The sequence below is a fragment of the Lagopus leucura genome, unplaced genomic scaffold, assembly GCF_019238085.1.
Source record: "Lagopus leucura isolate 7727_CA_CO unplaced genomic scaffold, USGS_WTPT01 Super-Scaffold_100001, whole genome shotgun sequence".
NCBI classification, from domain to species: domain Eukaryota; kingdom Metazoa; phylum Chordata; class Aves; order Galliformes; family Phasianidae; genus Lagopus; species Lagopus leucura.
Genome location: NW_024962262.1, coordinates 6,047,193 through 6,072,098, shown reverse-complemented (window position 1 = coordinate 6,072,098; position 24,906 = coordinate 6,047,193). Strand labels below are relative to the sequence as shown.

The 24,906-nt window shown below is 36.5% G+C and overlaps 1 protein-coding gene across 2 annotated transcripts in view; it reads right to left on the bottom strand.

The window, feature by feature from the left end:
* Positions 1-2,413: 2,413 nt before the first annotated feature.
* B3GLCT (beta 3-glucosyltransferase) overlaps positions 2,414-24,906 on the bottom strand; it is a 47,152-nt gene continuing 24,659 nt past the window's right edge. For both annotated transcript variants that reach the window (XM_042867798.1, XM_042867799.1), the window contains exons 7-15: positions 23,358-23,494; positions 22,720-22,783; positions 17,372-17,503; positions 16,366-16,435; positions 11,949-12,062; positions 10,223-10,322; positions 9,150-9,269; positions 7,260-7,404; positions 2,414-4,023 (exon numbers count right to left, since the gene is read on the bottom strand). In XM_042867798.1, the coding sequence (XP_042723732.1) occupies positions 3,856-4,023; positions 7,260-7,404; positions 9,150-9,269; positions 10,223-10,322; positions 11,949-12,062; positions 16,366-16,435; positions 17,372-17,503; positions 22,720-22,783; positions 23,358-23,494 (1,050 nt within the window). In that variant the 3' untranslated portion in view covers positions 2,414-3,855. The remainder of the gene's footprint in view (positions 4,024-7,259; positions 7,405-9,149; positions 9,270-10,222; positions 10,323-11,948; positions 12,063-16,365; positions 16,436-17,371; positions 17,504-22,719; positions 22,784-23,357; positions 23,495-24,906) is intronic.

The following is a 24,906-nucleotide window of genomic DNA, read 5'->3' as shown; positions in this document are numbered from 1 at the left end:
TTAACAGGAAGATTACTGTGTAAACAAACTGTAACGGGAAGAGAGAGAACAAATGGTGACTTGGTGTATCAGGATAAGAGAAACACTGAGAACTGCTGCATGAAGGGCAGGAGGAAGCCACGGGACTGCCAGGTGGGTTGAATCAAAGCATAGCACCCAGAGCAGTGCTCCTGACCTGCTCCACGTGAAAGATACCTCAGAGAAATCTCTTTGATAAACTCAGCCAAATTTGTTTCTAAATGCAAATGAAAGGAGAGGCTTGTGGGGAACGTGAAGATCAAAGGCAGCATTTGCTGCAATGACTTGACAGGTGGGAGAGGTGGGCTGACAAAAATCTTATGAAGTTCAACAGGAAGTGCAGAGCCCTGCTCCTGGGCAGGAATATCCCCAGGCACTGATACAGACTGGGGGCACCCAGCTGGATAGCAGCTCTGCAGAAAAGGTCCTGGGGGTCCTGGTGGGCACAGAGTTGAATATCAGTCAACAGTGTGCCTGTGCTACTCAGAAGACTAATGGTATTCTTGGCTGCATTAGGCAAAGCGTTATCAGTAGGTCAAGAGAAGCAATCCTCCCTCTCTGCTCAACAATGGTGAGGCTGCACTTGGAGTATTGTGTCCACTTGTCCACTATACTGCGTGTCCAGCTTTAGGCCTCCTAGTACAGAAAGGTCTGGATGTGCTGGGAAGGGTCTTAATGTGGGGCTACCGCGGTGATGATAGGACTGGAACATCCTATGAGGAAGGCTGAGAGATGTGGGACCATTCAGCCTGCAGAACAAGAGGCTCAAGGGAGTAACCCCACCAATACCAAAAATACTTGAAGGGAGAGATGCAGTGAGTGTGGGCCAGGCTCTTTTTCTTGGAGGCTGGGACAAAAAGCCATGGGTACAAGCTGGAAAACAGGCGGTTCCATCTGAACACCAGGAGCACTTCTATGCTGTGCAGTCATACAGCACTGGCACAGGCTGCCCAGAGGCAGCAGGGTCTCCTCCTTAGAGACCTTCCAAAGCAGCCTGGACGTGGCCCTGGGCAGCCTGCTCTGGGTGCAGGGCAGTGGATCAGATGTTCTTCAGAGGCACTTTCCAACCTCAACCAGCCTGCAATGCTATGAAACATCGAATTCATAGCCCTCATTCTCAAATTCAGTCCATGGTGGAACTCAAACTCTTCATCACTCATCTTTTCCTGCTATGTTAAGTACATCAATATTTCAAGATAGATTGTTTTGGGCTCCTGAACACAAACTATCAAAGAGAATTCCATGAAATAAATAGCTTAACCAATGTTTGGGTTTTTTTTGTGTGTTATGAACACATTCAAAGCAAACAGTTAATAATGATTCCAAGTTGTTTTTGTTTGTTTCTTTTCACAACACAGTTCTAGAACTTCATGTAATCAACTCTGCAGCTCCATTTTAATGTCTGCTATAAAAGCAGTTTGTGAATTTCATTTCTCTTGCTTTTCTTTGACGTTATAACACTTACATTCCTCTTGGTTTTCCTGAAAAGCAGTACTACTGTTCAGGCTCATTACAGCCCAGTTTTATCTTTAGATTTCCAATAGTAACAGTCTTGTTGAGTCTACTAAAACTAAACTCAATACAGAAGGTTTCACATTTTGTTTTCAGAAACTGGGTTCCTCTGCTTGAAAAAGAAGAAAAAAAAACAACTACATTTAGTTCTTGGGATAAAAGGTCACTTTTGTCATATTGCTGTCTGCACATTATTACTTACATCTCAAAAATCAGAAAGTGTTGGGGATGGGATGCTCAGCAAATTACTGCTTCATTGTCTTCAAAACCACGAAGACTGGAATCACAGTTTTCATGCTTGGTAATACGTCTGGAATCATTGCAACAAAGCTCAGAGCTAACAGCAACAGAAAATGAAATGAAGTTTATGAGTTGCTAATGTATTTATCACATCAGATGAATTAGTTTGTGTAGCTAAGCAGTGAACGAATACCAATCTTTAAGTAAGACAGAAGCATACAAGTGCAACACAGTGTGGATCCAAAGACTGTCAGCTTTGCCTGACTATTCATCCTCTACAGGGCCCAGGAAGATATGAAATATCACCAGTTTGAGGCAGGAGTTGATTGGACTATATGGAAAGACCTTTGGAGAACACAATGATAGCATAATTGTGCAGAGAATTTTGTGATATCACTAAGATTCCCAATTTCATGAGGACTCCAACAGAAAAGCATTTTTAATTTGCACAAAAATAGGGAAGAAAATTAACTTCAAAGGGAAGCACGTAAGGTCAGAATATGAAAACAAAAAAAACCCAAACTGTTTAAACATTTTTTTAGCACAACTGACCACAGAATATCATTCAGCTGATAAACTTATGACAAAGGGTCTGAAGAATCCCATACTCTGCTTTTTGCAAGGAGGAAGAAGGCACAAAAGGTTAGACAAGAATGCTTTTATTCCGCTTTCAGCTCTCACAGTTCTAAACAGTAAACACAATTGACAATACATCCACGGTGCCAGAGAACACAGCCCTGGTATCAGTAAATGTCTACTGTTTAAGGCACTGATAGTGGGAAGAAAAAAAGAAAAAAATACATAACGTGGATCTCTCCTATGTAATCAGTACGTGAATCTGTTAGGAATATGTGCTTGCTATTCAAATGCTTAAAATACCACAAGCTACATTCACAAACAAGTGTTTCTACAACTTCAGTAACTGGAATCAGTGGCTCCCCTATTTGGACATACGAGCAAGTATTGCATTACTTTGGAATGGAACCAATTTCTAACCTACCAAAAACCAAAGCAAAACCACAAATGACCTCAGCAGTATGGCTTTAAGACCCTGTATTTGGTTACAATATACCAAGTGAAGTTAAGTAACAGCATACAAGTGTCATATACTGTTCCCTTAAAAGTTTTGCAGTATAAAAATTAGTTTAAAACACACTGAAGCCAGTTTTTGTACAAACATTTCTACAAAACGGAATTACTCAAAGAAAACAATGAAGAACAATTAAATATGAATCACTTTTTACATACTGTAAGCACAAAATTACTTATCTTGATGATATAAATTAGGAACACTGCAAACTTTTTAAAGCTGGCATCCATGTACTATGGAAACACACATCAGCAACAGTGAAGTGACAGATCTTCAAAAATCCTTAAGTCCCATTTATACTTGCCAAAGAGTTACACCACGATTTAGGTTTCTAGAGGAGCTACAGTGACCTCCCGTGGCCGCTTCGGAAATCCCAGTTCTTTAGAAGGTGACATTGTCAGAAATTCTGATGAGCTTAAAGGTACACGAGCAGCTCAACTTGGTCCACCAGGAACCTCCAGTTTCCAATTGAAATGAGCACAAAGGAGCACAAAGCTTTCAAACAATCCAGCTCCTGGTCCCAGAAATAAAGTCCTGTCTCCTCTCTCATTCACCAGAAACCTCTTCAGAACAGTTTAGAGAACTGTTTCCTGAAGGTCAATCAGACACGATGTTCAACAGGCATTTAACAGATATTCAACACTAAGCTCCCAAATAAAGAACTGCAGCTTTTGCAAGAGCAAATGAAGGAAATGCGAATGGATGCTGTAGCATTCACAGACCAAAACAGAATGCAGACAAAGTTGTAGTGTGTGTTTGAATGTGTGGCAAGTTCACGGATGTATAAAGCTCTAAGATATTTAAAAAGAAACCAAGCATAACAAAACAATCCAAAAGTTGATTACAAGCCTTCATCCACTGCTCTGAAGTAACGGGAACAAAACATTCTCTGCTATGTCACAAAAAGATCATCAGTATAAGAACAACATAAAAATCACAGTAGTGACTGCCTCTCACCTGCAGTACATTAATCGATACTTTAATTCTTCTCCTTCTTATAAGTCCTCTCTGTTAAATTCAACTTTCTTTCCATTAAGTGCCTCTTCTGTGTTTGGTGCCAGCCATGTGAAATACACCTTCACTGGATCAATATTCCAGTGTTTGTGAAATGACACTGGAATCTGGTGAGAAAGGTAGTCTTTGGGGTAGTCCATTGGCCGTGCCTAAGAAGGAAGAACAAACCAAAGCCATTTGTACTCAACAAGGAATCATAGAATCTCAAGGTTGGAAAGGACCTACAAGATCATCTAGTCCAACATCCTCCCATTACTCTTGCTACCACAAGCTTCTAAGGAAGAAGTATATAATCAGAGAGTACCGCCATTCAGTGGCCTCTGTATCACAACAAATATAAAAACATACAGGGTAACAACAGAGGTTATTTTATATCATTCTGCAAAATTATAGGCATTAGTTTAGATCTTGTGCACTGCAGTCGTCATGCTATGAAGCACACTGGAATTAACTGTGTCCTATTTCTCAGGGTGAAATGGCCACCACCTATGAATGCAAGCAGTGAGCAGCACTGTTTGTGTCCAATAATAAGAAAATCATTGTATGCAGTATTGTCTTTCTTCTCCTCCTGAGAGATGCTAACCCTGGCACTGTGACTGTAGGATCCCAAATACAGCTGCTGGAATGTATGCAGTTTTATGACAGGGAAAGACTACTAAAGGCAAGAAATATTATGGTGCCAGAAAACTGCATTATTCTTTATTGGGTTGTATCAGAAGAGACTGAATTACAACAAACTCTCATGATGCAGCTCAATTCTAATGTGCCAAGCATGTTTCATCTCATCTGACAATTTAATGGCATGTAAGTGCATCTCTATATAAAAAAAGCCCGCTCTGCAGTGATCTGTGGTAAAATAACTTTTTTTTTTTTAGAGAAATGCACTAAAGACATTCAGAACTTTATTCAGGAAGCACTTCGTGTTAGTAAATATTTTTTAATATGTGGGAAGATGCATTCATTTTTTCTTTAGGTACAAGACAAAAGAAGAAAATTGGGTGATTAGGACACTGAATCAATGATTTGATGCCTAAGCTCATAACTGACTGAATACTGTACATTTCAGCCTCTTGATGGCTCAAGTAATGAATTCTATGGGCAGCATTCTTCCAGCCCTTTCCTATACGCTCCAGGCACAAAATCAGTAAAGAAAATGCTGACATTAAGAAATCTGAGTATGTGTTTTTAACACACAGACTGTTTATTAAAAAAAGAAATCCAGTTGTACGACCAAGAAGGACCCCCAAAATAATTTTCTAGTTGCCACAAAAATCCAGTTCTGGCTTCTTTGCTTTAACAATATTTGTCACAGAACAGTGGAAATCAGCACACTCAAAACTCAAAACTGGAGTTCTTTTCTCAGACTTCATCTTTGTTAAAGGCACACTAAATTAGGATTTGTTGTAAGAGATGGTAAAAATGAATTACAATTCAAGTGTAATTCTCCGCAAACCACTAGGGTTTCACTTTCTAAGTGAATCAGTAATCAAGTGCACATTATTAAGGATTACAAATAAGTGCTTTGTTTTGTTCTTTAAGTGCCACTCCTACACATCTGTGAGATGAGCTCTAGTTTTTCAATCTCTCATTTGAAAAAATAAAATAAAACCCCTGTACAGGAAACCCCCCAAACTTCCACAAGCAAATTATTTTATAATTTTGCTGATTAAGATGCATTACTTGCTTTCTTTCATATTTATGCTGAAAGAAGTGATGATAAAATAAAGCAGAAAAAGAAATCAGTATATTTCTTCTTATGTGGTCAGGGAATTAAAATTCTGAATGGAGCATCCTGGTCTTCCCATTCCTCTAAACAGTAAATGTAATCAGGAAAAAATGTCAATGTGGGGAACACTGCTAATTTAGTTACCTAACTTCCTCTCTGACCCTGGCAGCTGCTTTGAATTACTCGGTACTCTACTAATTTTCAAGCAGCCTTTCAACTTAATCTTAGTTTATATTTAACTACACCAATCTTTCCAAATTTTAAGCAAGATGAACATCTGAAAAACATCCGGCACTATATTGACTTAAATGCTGATTTTTTAAAAGAAGGGTTTACACAGTTTGGAAAAATCACAAGTGCTTCTTCACTCTTGTACCATGGGAGGAAAGAAAATTATTTATTTGTTCCATGACTCAGCATACCTCACTGGGACTTGGTGCATTCTGTTTTCCATTGTCATGTTACAGATACATTGTTAACTATTCTTGACAGCAGATTCAAATCTATTCCAATCCCATTCTCCCTAACTGGAGATACACTTAACAGGAAAATTGTGATTTGTGACCTATTTTTCCCTTGTGTTGGCATAGATCAACTTATCAGAAGATATTTGTACCATTCCTCTGAATCTGCCATCAAAGCAACAGCTGGAGGAACATTTCTACATATATTCATATAGATTCAGTAATAAGTGGATTCAGAATAATAAATGCTGAATCAGTAGAAAAATTCCAGTACCTAAAGGGAGCCTATAAACAGGAGGGGAATCAACTCTTTGAAAGGACAGGTAACAGCAGGACAAGGGGAAATGGTTTTAAGTTGAAGCAGAAAAGATTTAGGTTGGATACCAGGGGGAAGCTCTTTACAGAGTGGTGAGGTGCTGGAACAGGCTGCCCAGAGAGGCTGTGGATGCCCCGTCCCTGGAGGTGTTCAAGGCCAGATTGGATGGGAACCTGGGCAGCCTGGTCTGTTATTAAATGGGGAGGTTGGTGGCCCTGCATGTGGTGGGGGGGTTGGAGATTCATGATCCTTGAGGTCCCTTCCAACCCGGGCCATTCTGTGATTCTGTGATTGGAGTAAGCAGAGAAAATAAATTCCCTGAAAAATGTCACTATCAAGTCTCTGTTTCCTGAAGAAAAAAAATTTTCTGTGTTGTGTTTTGTTTAGTTTTCTGAGCTTTTTTTTTTTCCCAGTTAGGCTGTGCATACCCCCTTCCTGGAAGCATTCAAGGCCAGGCTGGATGGGGCTTTGAGCAACCTGGTCTAGAGGGAGGTGTCCCTGCCTATAGCATGGGGTTGGAACTAGATGGTCTTAAATGTCCCTTCTAACCCAAACCATTCTATGATTCCATGACATACCACAAGTATTCAAAGCATGTGGCATCTCATTCTATTTGTTTTTCAAAGGGCTCACCTCTGTTACAGAGTAAATGAAATATCCTATGAACTGCTATAAACTTGTAAACAATTACTGTACATGTAATAATTCATGCTTTGAATTGCTGGTCAAATGTTCCAGAGAGAAGTGAGTTGTTGTAGCAGCATTTTTGTTATGATTATTACACATTGGTCCACTTGGTAATATTTATGAGTCTTATTTTATGCATACCATTAAAAAAACAAAACATGTTTTAAGCACTAGTAAAAACAACTTTCTGACCTGATGGAATAGTGGGCTGTGTGTTATAGGGATTCCTAAGCCACTGAAACACATCCCCAGGACCATATCATCAGGTGCATCCATGCTGTAACACCGGCACTTACTAGCAAGCAGCCTCTGAACAGCTGTTCTGCTGAAAACCATCCTGAGGAGGAGAAAAAAAACAAAAAAAAGCAAACAAAAAGCAATGTGCAATAAGTACTAAAGTAACAAAATGACTTAAAATGATTAAAAGTTGCTAACTGATGTAAAGTTGCAAGACAACACATAGCTCTCCAATGCAACTTATCTGGAATTTGAGGATTTGTCATTACTGGTAAGTAATGCAAAAGGCATTTTCTGAAAGATAATTACTCCACATAATGAAAACTAATTATGCTGCTATTCCAACCATTACTTAGCTAGCCTACATTTTTTACCACTGACAATTACTCCTACATTTCATCAGGATTTTAAAGGGATATTCGCTTCTATCTTATTCTAATATATTTTCTAGTTAGCTCTCATATAAACAAAAAAAGAAGAACTCTAAACCTCAACTGTCATTCCCTGAATCCTTTGCTATACTGAGTTCTCTCCATAAAGAAAAAATGTTCCTTGAAGCTATATGAAAGGCTTCTTTTTTCTTTCTTGCTCATCTAACAAGAGCCTGGAGCCTGTAGGTTATTATCACTAAAATAAGCCTCCAATAGACCAGAAGCATGATGCTGTCTTAAATTCAGCAGCTGAGGGAATATTGTAGAGTATTCCACGACTGTTTTTTTACATCATTCAGTTAGTCCAGTACAGGGTGCTCTAACTATTACAGATCACACTCCGGAAATTCAAGCTTCAAATCTGCTACACAGCTTCATGAGTTCATTCACTTTATGACCAACAAGATGCAAGGTATATTTCTTAGCTCAAGAATATACACTATTTAAACAAGATTTTATGGAACTAAGCAAAACAATTAGGGAGCTTAATTCATTTTTTATTTTATTCAGTCCTTCCTTATTTAGCCATTAATTTTCACATGAAATGATGCTAAGGGCAAGCAAAAGACACGACTTGCTTTAGACACACAAGATGCTTCTTACAATGGTTCTCAGTGTAATACAAGCCAAACTGAAATACCACATAAATGTTAATTTAAACCAATTTCTACACACAATCACAGTGGTCCATATTTCTCATGCATGAGCTTAACCCACAATGCACTTTCTAGAAGACTTTTTACCAGGAAAGAATATAAGATTCCTTCCTCATTTATCTCTCCATAAATGACTGCATGAATTTCAAAAATCAACAACGGTTTTACTTTTTACCCATGCTTGGATAAAGACAAAGAACAAGAAAAGAGCTGTATCTGTATCATTCAATGCGCTTCTTTAGGTTCTCCTTAAACTCCACCACAGTTCAGATCAGAAGCAAACTCTTTTAGGGAAACATCCCAGCAGTCTCTGCTGACAATACTTTGAATCACACAGATGTTCTGTGTGTGCGCAGAATGAATTCTGTCAGATGAATCAATGCAGCATGATGTGCATCAAAACAACATGTGGTGCTGATAATTGGTAACGGGCACACAAGTTCACAGGAACAATCAAACCAAAACAAACCCCCTTAAACATGCGTGGTCCTCAGCACCAACCACTTTGCTCTACAAATCTGTTCCTGCTGAGCTGCACAACTTATTGTAACAAACATTTGGGTCTTGCTCTACAAATCTGTTCCTGCTGAGCTGCACAACTTATTGTAACAAACATTTGGGTCTTTGAGCATCACTGCTTTTTAATTGTACTAGGAAACTTTACTGATTCTGCTGCAACTGATTTGTACTGTAATTCAAAACATTAGCATTCAAACCAGGAACTAATGTAGATCTCAGCAGGAGCTGAAACGAATTACCCTCCTCCTCCAGTGATATAACTATATCCTCCTGTTCCCAAGCCGTAACCATAACGCTCTCCAAGAAATACTGGTTCATTTGGGTCATAGCAGCTGAGCAGTTTTCGGAGTCTGGAGATACTGAAAGAGGAAAATCCATCAAAGAGAAAAAAATTGAACTGTAAAGACATTTATTTCAAAAATGACACTGCTAGCCTAAATGGTATTCTAGTAAACAGCAAAAACATGATCGGAGAAAATCCAAACATTCCACAGAAAGCAGAGATACAAACTTTTAAACAGAAATTTACAATGGACTATTTACTATGAGATATGACTGCTGCGTTTGCTCAAATCAATCAATTAGTTAAATCAATTAGTTAAAATATGTTTTTCTCAATTCAGTCCCATGAAGAAAACGTGTAACTTTTTTTTCCCCTCAAATTATAATAAGAACTTTGCAAATAATCATTTTAGCCCAGGCATCAGGAGACAATAAAACAAGTTTTAATTATTACAAACACTGCTTTTTGTACAGTTACAGCCTCTTCCAAATTCTCCTTTTTTTGCAATTTAATGTGAAGTATTCCTTGAACCACTGATCCTGATTGCTGATCAACGTGCCTTGTTTTTCTTATACTGCAGTGTCAGTTTTCAGGTAAATGGAATCCCATTTCCTAACAAAGTCAAGTCCCTGAATACAGTCCTGGGTGGCTCTCACAAATGACCATGTAACCTTCTGACTCTTTTATGCAAGGAACATAAGCTGAAAAAGTGGACTGCAAATTACTAAAACCAATCAACTCATACATGCCTACGCTGAAGAATCACAGCAGGTGACCTTATCATATTGAGACTACAGGATTAGATAGTAACACTATGCATAGCTTTTATTAAATCACAAGTTTACACTTTTTAAAATATCAATCCAGGAATGCTGAGCAAAAAGTGATAATTTTATTCCTGGAAACTATATAAAGCTAAATATAACAAATGAAAAAGCTGTATATCTTAAATACAGGAAAAGAGACAAATATTGCTAAAATTCCTACCAACATCAACAGCAGTAATCCCTGAAATACTGTAACTTGTACCTTATCAGTGTGTCATCATCCACTATGACTAACCATGGAGTTCTGGGAGAGCTATGATTCAAATACCTTTCCAAAATGGCAAAAGTTTTCCCACAGTGACCTAGAGGGAGAGGAATAACAGAACATATACATTTAAATATCATGACATTTCATAAAAGTCAATCATTACTGAATTAAAAGAGTGCTCACTGGACTAAAACATCTTGGTATTGACTAGAAAAATATCTGAGATACAAGCTTAAATTATCTGCTTCATTACACTGAATGGTGTTTGCATAAATGGTCACTGCTTTCTATGCAAGAACAAAATTTTGAAGCACGCTTTAATATGAACAGTCTTTGAATAATGAAAACCTGGAAAACAAGCTACATTCTAGTTACCCTATTAACCTGTTGGACAACTCAGGGCAAACTGCTACTCTTAATTTCTGACACTAAAAAAAAATGAAGAGATGATGATAGATATTCCTTCTGCAAAGTACTCTGAGATATTTCCTGAATACTTCATAATGCATCAGGTCTATTGCTTGCACGTCACCATTCATGCCTGCATTGATCTACTGTGCTGCAGCTCAGGTTCTGATAACTTCCTCTAAAGAGAGATCTTAACACTCAATGTAAGATTACAGTGAAACTGAAAGGTAAAACCCTTTAGTAGATTTTAAAAGGTGAAAAGTCTTTATAATGAGCAGCATTATAAAAACATTTAAAATTATAAAAAAAAACAACTTCAGATTTATATGGAATCTTTTTTACACCTCAGAAAAATCCAACTGAAAACAGTCTTTAAGCATCTAGATTACAGATCAGTATTGTGTATTGCTATCAATACTAGGGTTACTAAACAAGCATTAAAAGGAAGGATGAAATATTATAATTGAAGCTACTTTCAGTTAAAATATTTTGGAAAAAAAAAATAATACTAACTTGCTGCTTAAGAGATAAGGAAATCCTGGCTTTGCTAATTTTGTGAAAATACAAACTTAATGCAGACTGATACACAAGTATTTACAAAATTAAATCCAAGATTTCTGTATAACATTCCACAAAAGATGCAAAACCAATACTGGAGCAAATTCAGAACAGTTTACTTTGTTCAGAAGGCCAGTAGACCAAAGGTCCTAGAGTTACACGACAATGCTTAAAGGTCATACAATATGCCTAAAAGCAATGGAAGAAGAAACCCAAAAACCTGAAGCCATCATATCACAGCCCTTTTTTTCTCTATTCGAACACAAAGCAAATGAGCACTCTAAACTCACATTTGTCATAAAGAAAGAAAAAAACTTCCAAAGTTAACATTTAGTTTTTGTGCCTAAATACAGGCATATTAGATACAAGCATACAATGTTTGAATACCATATAGAAAGTAGTTCACATTCAGTAACCATTTGGTCTGAGGCCTTCTGTCACAAATCCATGACGTACTACAGCAATTAATCTTAGGCCCAGCATCATAACACCAATTCCTGTCTCTTTCAGTAAATCTGCATGCCTTTTTATTATATTTACAAGTATTCAGTTTTCTACTCAAAAAATACAATAATCATAGGTGATCTGTACTCTCCAACCTTTTCCTGTGTGAAAGTAGTATTCTTTTAGTTTTAGATGCAGGAAAGTGTTACTGAAATAAATATACATGAAATACATGCATTGTCCTGAAAACATACAACCTCTACACAGTTACTTGGGACAAACTGCCAACAAGAGGTAAGTCACAACTTACCTCTTTCAGTATTCGGTACACCTAAATCTACAGTAGGAATGGAGATGTCTCTGTAATCACTGTAGTATTCAATAAGTGCAGCTTCTCTTTCCCAAGTCTGCTTTACAACTGGTACTGCAAAACAGTTGTTGACATTGAAATATAAGTAACTGCTGAACTGAAATGTTTATGTCCCTGTTAACCGACACATTCAATCACACTGTCATGAAAATAATGTTTCAAGTACAGCATGATGGCTGTAAACATTCACTCTTTTTTCTTTCCTACAGTATTTAAGGAAACCGATTTACATTTTCATGAAAGCCAGCCAGGACAATTTTATCTATGCTATAACAAAATTTCTGTAAAATATGTCTGTAGTTTCATTCACATGACACTGAGGACTGTGATGTTCACATTTGTATTCGAAAGTATGGAATTCATTATTCTTACCCTTGCTATGTTGGACTTGTATCACACATCTGTTAGAGATCAATCACTCTTCCATTATTGAAAACGTTACATTTTAGAAACAACACATCCAACTGCACAGCATACAAAATATTCTGAATCATGAACAGACCAAATGCATCTTTTGAAATGCCTCACTCGTGCCATATACACAGTGTTTGTCAGCAATGCAATGTTAATGCTCAAAAGCACCTGTCTCCAGAGTCACATTCACAGAAGAACATTTCTGATATCACACAATCAGCTTGTAGCCCTTGGAGATTCTATTCAAAGGAGGACTGTTTAACACTTGTCTATAAGAGCAATCCTTTTCTTATTAGTTTGCCATTTGACATGAATATCGTAAATACTTCAAGTAGATATACAGAATTCTAGTGATTACTCTACAAATGTTTCAACAGTGTCAGCCCCAAACGGTCAGACAGTTGGACTAGATGAAATTTCTAAGTTCCTTCTAACTAGAACTATTGTATTTTCTGAAGTTAATAAATTATGAGTAACATTAAAAGAAAAAGAAAACCCACCAGCAAGCAGAATGGTAGGCACACCTGCAGGATGTTTGGAAGAAAACGATCAGATTAATATCAATGATCTTTCTTTCACTTTAAAAATGAAGTGGGCAAGCCTAAGGTGAGCAGCCACTCTAAAACAACATGCATTTTGTTCTCCTCGTTCATTTTGCCCTGTGCATTTTGACACCACCCACCAAATCTCATTAGCAGCAGCTCGTTATCTATATCTATATCTATGGTTATCTATGGTTGCTAAAGACCCAAATCCTACACGTTTTTCAGAGGTAAAATTTAAGTTATTCCTCACACTCAAAAAATTATATTCCTACTAGGAGGAAATATTTACATGAATTCCTTTTGCTGCTATTTAACTTTGATGTCCGTGAATAACTGATTTTAGCCCCCTGCTGGAACTGCTCTTCACTTAAATGCCTGCTGCCCACCTAGTTGCTTGCTTCCCTCTAATCCCATCACATAAGGGTTAAATGTAGGATTCCTGATTGATCAACTCTCAGCTGGGTTAAAATGAATTAAAGGGTGCCTGGTAGGATAGAGTAGTAAGAACACAACTCACTAATAGAAAAAGTTGTAAATTTGGAAGAAAAATGCAATTCTACTTCTGTAACAATGTGTAGATAGTACTGCTTTCAAAGGTTTTACATAAAATTGCAAGCAATTTTTTGAATTAAAAATCCATAGGGAATTATGTACAAAAAAATATGTTCATGCAATGTTACAGGGGAGTTCTGAAGTGCAAATTCAGGAATTTCACAATACTCTTCTTCTCCTGTGTACTAAAAATTGTATCAGATCATGTAAATACTGCATAATCATGCATTAATTGGCAGAAAATACCATGTAATTTTTTTTTTTCCAATTAGAATAAAAAAACAAGTTGGCAAGAAATGATTTTCGAATTTTGTGAAAAAGTTCCATTTCAAAAAAATTGTTTCTTGCAAGAACAAAAGCAGAAAGTTTCCAGAAACCAAGCCACCAAATTAGAAGTATCACAGAAATACACCATGCTTCCAATCTTCACCTGGTAGCAGAAACACACCTGTAAGGGCATTTTTACTCTTCCCCAGCCAAGGAACTAAACCTCAGTACAAATACAAAGGACTATTTACTACTGGAGATTGAGCCTCTCAGCTTCCTTGGTGGAATCCCCCCCCTTGTTTGCATGACTGAAAAAAGAGTTCAGTGAAGCAGAGACCTCAGTCTCACCACAGTTAAATGGCCTAATAAGGGAGCTAAAAGCTCAAGCACTGTTCTCTTTTCCTTCCTAGTTTTAATGGAAATGTCACCATCCAGACTAATGCCTAAACTGAATCCCTCAATCATTTCCAATTTCTAACAGCTCGTTTTCTAAACAAAGAACAGAAATCTGAAAATTTCTGACCAACTACTGATACAAATAGTTATTATCTAGTAATACTAATGATCACACGGCAGGCATAACTCCACACTACAGAGAGATTAACAGGTCAGTTCCAAGCTCTTTATCTGAGTGTGCCACTTTTAGAACACTGTTCTTGCCCTGAAATCTTCCTATATTACCATTCATTGTATGTGTTGGGAGAGCTCTATCTGAAATCAATTCTTGAACTGCTTTTGCACATCAAATACTAAACCTTCCTGCTGCACTAATGTAGATTTTGGCATACAATAAAAAATGACTTACCAGGTAAAAGGAGCTCTCTGAAGCTGGCATCCACTAATCTTTCAAAATCTTGAGTAAGATTATCCTCTATTGCATAACACTGGAAACTGTGAGGAAAGTTCAAGAATTTTCCTCAGTCTTTAACTGCTGCTTCTTGGAAGATTATTATGCTATCTTTTTGAAGCTTTATTTTTCTTTTTGACTTTCTAGTTTTGTTTTGTTTAATACAAGATTAATATTAATACAAGAAATTAAACATGGATCCAGAAAGGAGAAGTCTTCAGTGAACTCCAATTACAGGACAGTCAATTTTGTTCTGTCAAAAGCTACTTGCTGAAGATCTCCAAAAGACTAGTATAAAATAGTGGAATAGGGCCTTCACCAAGTGCAGTAACAACACCAAGAAAAGAACTACATAAATCTTATCCTGAAGGAAAAAACAACACTTGGAAAATCATCTAAATCGTAAAATGGCAGAATCTACCATTTCGGACACATTAGCAAACAGGGATTTAGTTACAAAAGGAGCTTTAATCTTTTTCCTATCCTCTGACATAAGATGTGGCAATCTCCCCCCCCCCCCCCCCACCCTACCAAAATAGTACCAGTATTAGCCTTTTTTTTTTTTTTTAATAATAATAGTCACTTTAAATTAAACATATGAGCAAAGTATGCCAATGCTATTACATGCCTGTAGTATTCAAGGACACACATAATTCAAATATATCAATGGAAATAAATCTATTTACAATTTCTTTATTAACAAAATGTCTAGAAGTTAACTGGAATGGACTGTTAAGGTGGCACCAAGTAGGCAGAATATATATTGTTAAACTGGAAAGGAAAATCCCAAGTCCACAAACTGTTATATACACTGATATATAACATATATATTTATATATATATATAAATACATATTATAACATTATATATATTATATATATATAACATATATATAATAAAGCTGAGCTTTATTATATATTATGTGAAGCTGGGTATCTCCATATCTTTATTTTCCTTGTCTCTCAGAAAAAAGGTAAAACCCACTGAACTGATTTGGTGGAGCTTTGCTAGTTGGTTGGTTGTTTGATTATTGTTTTTGCCATGGATGTCATGGTCATATTATCATGTTAACTATGCTGTAGAACATCCATTTCCAAATTAAACACTACAGCATTGTACACTTGACAGATTACTGATCCAGACTTTGACAAAGTATTATGTTGACCAGATTTTTACAAGAAAGAAAATATCCTATTTCAAGCACTATAAAAAGCCTGCTCTCATCACTGCTAAAAGTGATTAAAGCAATATAAGAGCACAAACTATCTTTTATTGGGGTGAAGGGCAATACACAAGGTAGTACCAGAGGACAGAGCTTTCAGCTTGCTCTAATTTCTGAAGCAGTCACATGGGCCATTGCTAATACAAGGAACAGAACTAAACAGACTATCCAGGGGAGCACACTGAAGGGTGTTAAGAGTAGCAATATTAATATTGCTAATATCACTACAGCTCCAATTTCCACCATATAAACTAAGTTTATGCAAATGTTCAGTTCAGATACTCCATTTTAATATTGTCAACCAATCGCTAACGATGAAACACCAAATAACTTTGCCTTAAACATTCTGCAACCCACCTGAGGAACTCTGAAGTTTTCGTGCTTCCCAGTGGATTTTGCAAATATTTGGTCCAAGAGGTGCACAGACAGCACGTATCAGCTTGTTTTCTAAATATTAATTTCATAAACTATACTGTACAGAACTACTAACTTGACTAACCAACAACTTACTTCTGTCTCCATGAAATTTCCGACATGTTTTTACAGCAACAAAGACATCTTCCTTTTTTACTGGCTCTCCCTATTTGGATAGAACAAAAATGAAATTGCAGGCTCTGGCTTTAACAAATTTATAGGATAGGTATGTCCATATATGTAATAGAACAGAAGATATCTTTTCATTGTACAGCATATCAAGTAGAATAGGATATTAGTAATGCATTTGAAACTAAATTTTTGTCTCTTGGCAAAAATTGGTTTTAAATTCCTAAAATAACATTAACTTTTTTCATTGATAAAATATTCTAACATGAACTAAACACCTATTGTTAGAAAAAGACAATGAACTGTTGCATTAAGAATGATTCATCTGAAAAAAGAAGTTTCCTTAACTTCTTTGAAATTAAACTAATCACTATGAGAAACTTAACACTTCTCTGATATTCATAAAAAGAAACTTGAAGTCTACACACTACAAATCTGAATTTCCTCATCTCTAAAATAAAATTGTTTAATCAACCTATTGGTTTCCCTTTTGGAAACCAGATAATCTAGAACTTTGCTGTCCTAGAATCATCGAACACTTATTCGCCTCTGATGAGTTAACCCATGACATCACAAATGCATTCTCCTAGAGATGGAAGCAATAGGCTTTATATTAATGCTGTGTTACATTTTATCTTTAGCCTAAACAAGATTAAATTTCCCATCTGTGGAAAAAGAAAATCTGTACTTCAGTATCCCAGAGAAATATACAGAGAATTATTTTAGAGATCATAAGCTGCTCAACCACTGTGGTAAAAAGACCAATTAAAGTATATATGATATTTGTTTGTCAGGAAATATCCTGTGCCCTAGAAGTCTGAAAATAACTATAAATACCTACCACAACAAACCTTTTTTTTTTGTTTATTAGAAAATATTCTTTCACTGTTTGAGATATTTTAAAACCAATGTTACTAATTTATTAAGAACTGTTCCTTTACTAAGCAAGTGATATTTAAAATGAGGTACTTACACAAAGTGGAAGAAAGTTACTGAATGTTGTTGCACACTGATCAACCCTATCTGAGTTCACATCACCTGTACAGAATTCAGGCACTGGAGTAAGATGTGGTCCATCCCCTTTCTGCCAAATATACAGGGCAATCTAACAAAATGGAAGACATTTATATCAGTAATGAAAACTGGATTAGCATTCTCAAGGCTTGCAAAGAAATCATACTACAAGATAAAATCAAAAGAGAAAATGGAAAATATCAGATGACTCAGATGATGTGTGTCCTAGTTGATTTAATAGCTGGATACCTTACCTTCTGCTCACAGCTAACATCTAATTATTTTTTGCTGTAACAGAAATTCTATAGATACTCAAGTTTTGAAGGATTTAGTTAGTTTCATTTATTCAAGTATGTCAAAAGAACCAATCTTTTCCTTTTGTAAGAAAAAGTAGAATTAATATTTGCACCTTCCTTTGAATTAAACTTTATTGCTCTTTTCAAACTACTTTCACGATTTGGAATAGGTAGGTCTAGTTCCATAGGAATATGGAGCACTTCTCAACTTTCCAAAATAGATGCATTCTCTGCTGATAATTTAAAGTGCTTGAAATCAGCAATGAAACTCAGAAAATGTAAAATACATTGAAGGATAATGTAACGGGTATTCTACACTACACTAGATTCTTGTCCATTTTAAATTCAAGAACCAAAAAAATCCCTGCAGAAACGTTCAGAGAAAGGGGAAGAATCGAATCAGTGATGTATGAAGAAGGCGAAGCAACTCTTTGCGTTTACATTCATTTCATTAGTAATAAAATTTATAATATTTCAGTCTATACAGACTTGCTCAACATTTCTATTGCAAATCTTTTGGACTGCTTATAACTTTACCTGATTAAAAATACACAAAGAATAGTTACAGACTGGGTGTCTCCCAGACCACTTAAAAGAATAACTTCACATCATACAAAACCGTTCAAAAATTTGTTAGAGTTTCTAAAAGAAAAAGAAGTTTCTGAAAGGCAGAAGAGAGCACCTCATTAAGTATGGCTATTCAAAGCTTCTGACCTGCAGATGTACACTCCCAACTCTGAATTCTTAGTCTCAAAAATAGGTCAAGGATGTGGAAAAATCCTCCACGTGGTATGAGAGCTGCGTGAGCTCACAATGCAGGAACTCTGGGACCCCGGTTTGCTTCCTCTTAACTAATTCCAAAATTACAGCTTTTAGTTTTCAGAAGGGACCCTATGCCAACAAATCATAAATATTCAGTGAAAGACACTCCACACTACCTCATGAAACTGAATTACTGTGCAAGAATTAAAATTTGTGGAATTAACAGCATAGCAAAATGGAGCTTGACTCTAACCCCACTCTACCCTGTAACGGGTCTCCTTCAAGGCAGGAAAAATCCATCCTGGTTTCTACTTTCTGTTTCCAATGTTTTTTTTACAAATATTCCCAATAATTCTTGCATGAAAAGTAAGTATGTGTTTCACTGAAATACGGGACCAGACCCAGCACACAGAAAAGACAATGAAAATGATCTCCTTTTCACTGTTTTATGCCTACTTGGGAAGTAAAAATCATTGGTTTTAAATATCCTCATGCAATGTAGTGGCTAGAAAGCAGATCCTCATTTCAGTCATTAAGTTGTTATCAAGAGAGTAAAATATTTCCTCCTGCCCAGTGTTTGGGAAGAACTTGGTGCAAGCTAAGAAGAGCATTATGTATGGTCCAGATGTGCCCAGGTCATGCCCATGTCATCAAACCAGACACAGACTTCTGATCTCAGTCTGACCAACAGTCAGAGTTACAGGATGGCTGAGGTGGAAAAGGAACATCCTGCTCAAGCAAGGACACCCACAGCAGGGTGGGGGCTTTAGAATATCTCTAAGAAGGAAACTCCACAGCATCTCTTGGCAATCTGCAACTGTGCTCTGCCATTTGCACAGGACACAAGTGTCTCCTGGTGTTCAGAGGGAACTTCCTGCGTGTCAGTTTGTGCCTATTGCCTCATCCTGGCATTAAGCCAGACTAACACTGAAAAGAGCCTTGTTCTGGACTCTTAACGCTGTTCCTTCAGGTATTTATGGAAATTGAGATCACTATGAGCCTCCTCAGAGCAGAGCAGTCCCGGCTCTCTCAGCCTTTCCCCACAGAAGAGGAGTTCTAGTAGTTTCATCATCTTGGTGGCCTTTCATTGGACCCTTTCCAGTACGTCCTGGTCTCTTGCACTGGAAGCCCCAGAACTGTGCTCTAGAAGTAGCCTCACCAACACTGAGTAGAATGGAAGGATCATCTCCCTTGATCTGCTGGCAGTGCTTTGCCTAATGCAGTCAAAAATACTGTTAGCTTCCTTAGCAGCAAGGACACATTAACGACTCATGTTCAGCAAACTCAACATCCTCAGAAAACAAACAAACAAACCCTAAAACCTACACACAGCTTTTTGGGAACTTAGCAGGAATAAAACAAAACTGCCAGATCATTACATGCGCAGCTTGCACTAGAGGCAGGTTTGAGAACAAAATCATATTCTTGAGAATTAAGCTTCTAGATTTAACAAGTTTTGGATAGCAAACAACTAGGGTACAATAACATACTAGCGCAAGTAACTGATGGATTTTTTTAGAAGTTGCTGCTTGTAATTGCCATAATACAAATGCACTCAGATCATCACCAGTTCAAATTACTAGCCTTTACTTTACAGTTCTACAACTTAAATTACTGTATTCTTCCTTGTAATTGAAGGGATGCAGATGACTGGGAGCTGTAAACTACCAGTGCTCAGTTGGCAGTGAATTGTTAAATCACTCTAGGTCAATGGCAGCCCTGTAGTTTGCAAATTCTTATTTCTCTAAGCTTCACTATTGTTAAGTGGTCTGTCTCTTTGCTGTTTTAGTAATGCTTTGGAAACGCATATAACTTTAGCATTATAGGTAAGTTTGACAGAGTACTAAAGGAATGGGCCCCTCTGTATGGAAGAAGATGAAAGCACAAGTAGCAGTTCAGCCATTAATGGTGGCTGGAGTAGAGGAGGACCATGGAAACAACACATAACACATACACACTTGTGTATGTTTCTTGCCTGCTGTTTACCACATCTCCAAAGTTATCTTTCTGCCTTCCCACTACAGTCACATTACAGGATGTAAATGGTTCTAGATCCCATCTTGTAGCTGGAAGACTACATAACAACAGGAGATAGGATTTAAAAACACCTTCCAGTAATTCCACTGATCCAAACCTAAGCTAGTCATAATGAACATTTATCATGTGAACCAACAAAAAAGCAATGCTTCTGCTGCACAAAGAACATTTAAGAATTGTAAATTAATATTAACTATTCATGAAAGTTTATAACATGCTAAAATTTCCCACTGAATAATGCATTTTTGAATGAAAATCCTTAGACTAGTGTGGAACCATCATATTTCAGAAGTAAGAATAGACTGCCCTTTTGGTTATTGAACAAGATAACAGACTGCTCCTAAACCAATGGAAACATACATAAAATAAAAAGTTGAAGACAGTTTTAGCTCTAGATTAAATCTAATGTTACATATGCCAAAAAAATCTATTATTTGCTTCCAGTTTTGAATATCAGGACATATACCATGCATGCAATTACAAAATGTCTAATAAGAAATCTGCAAATGAACAACAGCATGACCATATTTGCAAAGTGGAAAGGGATATAAATGTTATGGATATAAGAAATAAGGACTTAGGAAAGCAACAGGGTGAAAAAACTGACACAATGCACAGTAAAACACCAAGGACTAAAGGAGCACATTATTGGGACTTGTCAAACTAAAATAGGTCTTAAAACATTTATAATCCTTCATGAATTTAAACAGTATACACAATCACTAAAGATCGCAGATTATACTCTTTGATTTGTAGTCAATCTTGATTCATATAAGAAGGCTGTAGCAAGATAAAAATGATTTAAGAAGGAGAAGATGGTGATTTATAAAATAAATGAGTGGGAATGGAACTGTCTCCAGGGAGCTGCGAGTCTGCAGAAAGAATAACTACAGAGCTGAAGCAGGTTATCAACGGCAATAAATCTGAAAAGAAATATATGCAAAGAACTGTTAACAGAATAAGAAGGGGATGGAAATAATTTTTCAAGCCAAGTGATCAATTGTTTTTCATGAATTAATGTGTGGCACATAAAAGAAAAGTCTGCTAATGACTTTTTCTGATGACAGTATGTGCAAAGGCTTTGTGAGTGCTGAAGTAGACTAGAATATTAGGAATATCCAAGTGACTCTGAGGTAAGTTACAGAAACAGGATTAACAGTGTGAATTTAGTCTTGAATTTAGGAAAGAAAGGACTGAATTTAGGAAAGAAACAGCTTATTGCTGTTTCATATAACAAAATGGAAGTTGAGTGGGGTTCAATTGCTTTTGAGAAATACATGAGTCAAGGAGGGAAAACTATATGAAAGAACAGCATTGGCACAAAATCAAATTCATTTAAATATGCTACTGATTTATACTCTATAAAATGCAGTATAGATTTGTGTTGGAATTGAAAAGCCTTCTAACTATTATAAAGATCTGGAAGAGCAACAGTAGTTTAATTTTCTTTCCATCTGGGCCAGAGCCAAAATTTATAGCTGACTTTTAGGAGAGTATAAAAAAATTACACTAATTCAACATTTCAGGTCCAAATTAGCAATCTTACTCCAGACTCATCCTATTCTTGCTCCATGGTTCAATCTGGTGACAAATACTAAACCCTGGGCTGCCCAAACATTTTGAAGGCAGAAAATACAAAAAAGCAGCAGAGAAGGTAGCAATGACCTTTTTTCAGATCCCTTTTCCTTCCTTTCATATTCCCTTCAGCCAACTCATCTATTCTCCAGTAGCTACCTTTTAAAACCATTAGCAGCCAAAGGCAATGAAATTTCTAAACTATCACACTGCAATTGTTGACACAGTTTCGACTCCTGAAGCTACTTCAGCCCAAGTTCATCACACCTAATTCTAAGAATCTGATTTAGAAAGTAAATGAGGCTTGCCATTGTCTGAGATATTATTTGTGCCAGTGTTTTACAAATTAGAAGCCACTCTGCCTCTCTACAAAACAAATCTTTGAAGATACCTCACTGTATACAACCATACATGCTATAAATGCAGTTTTATCATGAATTCTTCTATGCTTGAAACATAATTTTAAAGTATTATATTATTATATTCTTAAAGCAAGGGAAAGAAACTAAACATGTTACTGCATTCAAAATTTTTAGCAATCTCTTATTTTCATTATGAATTTATCAGTACTCAAATATATAGATTTCATAGCTTTTTTTCTTTTTTACTTACGTTGGAAGTACAGAACACTGCTTACCTCATGTTTTAAATCTATTGTAAAGTCTGACTTGAGTGGTTCACTTTTCAACTTAGTTGCAAGCCTGTACAATTAAAGATGAAGACATTTACTCTCTTCAGAAAGCATATAAAAAAAAAAAAAAAATCAATCATTCCTGTATGTGGCAAAGTGTGGCCAGTACTTCTGACCAGCTATTTACAAGAAAAGAAAAGATATATTCTGCATATATTGCCTCAAAAAACAACTTGTATTTCTTTTTCCAATCTTTTTGTTTGTTTTTGTGTTGTTCTTTTTTTTGCACACAGTGATGATGTTAATATCAGTTCTCAGCACATACATTTCGACACATATTTCCTGCCTAAGAAGAAAGGTTTTATCTGCAAAAGATGAGAACAGTTTGGCACAATGTTTTCAGTGGATTTCAGCTGCAATCAGTATCAAAGACAGCTCAAAATTAAAATCTGAATTTAACCTGGCATATTTACCTTCCTGTACACTGTAGGCATACGTACATCTTTTACATAAAAGTATTAAGAAAGTATTATGTTTGAAATCATAACACATTAAAGTAATAATAGCTTCTAGAAAAACTATCAATTCTAAACTTCATTGCTATAAACAAACAATTCAGAAGTAATTAAAAATTCAATTCTTACTTGTTAATGAGTGGAATACTAAGTGCCCAACCAGCAGCAAAATCTGGAAATTTGAAGACTGTAGGATTTTCAGCAAAGGCATAGTGGTGAATTATTGTAGATTCTTCATCATGTAATGCTTTACCTAAAAACCACTCCTGTAAAGGAACATATGAAACAATTTTGTTCATCTACAGCATCCTTTTAGCAAAGATGATGACTGCACTCATTCTGAATAACGCAAATCTGAAAACAGAAACAAGGGGTGTACATAGTTCACAATAATACAGACAAAAATTGTACTTGATAAGAAATGAAACTAAAAGCAGTTCTCTAAGTTCAGAAGCACACTATTTTCACTCTGGATTCCACCTGTTCAAATTAGAACCACGGAATGGTTGAGGTTGAAAGGGACCTCTAGAGGTCACCATGTCCAGTCACCCTGCTCAAGCTGGGTCAGCCAGACCAAGCTGCCTCCCTGTGCCATCTGTTCCAGGCTTTGACCACACAAACTGACTACTGATCAGGCAGATCAGTTAAAAGCACTGCACTGCTTTCAGAAACTTCCTATAAATTCATTTCAAATTTCCATCTGTCTAGATGCTTCTCTACTAGGGAACCTAAAAAGCAAAGACATTTAAATACCTTTATCTTCAAAACAGTTAAGATGTTCTCCAGTATGCATTTGTAAAGCCAAAAAAAAAAAAAAAAAAAAAAAATACAAAACCCCACAAAAACAAACAAACAAGCAAAGAAAAAAAAAAAAAAAGCAAAAAAAAAAAAAAGAACCCACCAAGTATTGTCTTTATTAGAGTTTTTAATGTGTTTAAGAATTTACCACTGATCCTGCCGTATCTGAAAATATTTAAGAAACTTAAAAAATATTTCTTTAGCATTAGTATAAGTTCTCCTAATATTTCTGGTTGGAATGGATATAGAATAAATACAGCTCTGTATTTTTGCAAAAAAAGGACTGTTATGAGCATAAATATATGTATTAAAATTTTCTTTTCATGCCTATGAGTACAACTGATGAAACATAACTCAGTCACCCTAATGGCTATATTAAATCATTCAAGCGCACAACTTTTCACAAAAGATTCTCTTTCTCCATACTCCCACCATATTTGATATTTCCCCTTCTTTAAACTGGCTGCTGTAAGCAACAACAAAAAATATCTAACCAGCACTAGCACAAGCTTAACACAGAGCAAATAAAGTTTATACAGAATTGCGACTAAAGGGAAAATGTTCAAGTAAAGGCACAGTCCCAACATTCATCCTCACCAAAAATGTCTAACAGCTATCGGATCCCCCTTCTCAGCAGCCACTCTCCTACCTCCAAACAAATGCCTGCTATTTAAATTGCGCTACATTTTGTAATTCCCCAGAGCCAATGAGGAAGAATGACTGACAGTAAACAGGACAAGGGAAGCCTGCATACATCAGCAAACTCCTCCAGCCAAAATCAACTGGCAGGACTACATAGGCATGACTGCCCTACAGGACATTCTAGCATCCACCTGGCTGTCTAGAAGGCAATAAAAAGACAGGAGCTGCTGGGGATACC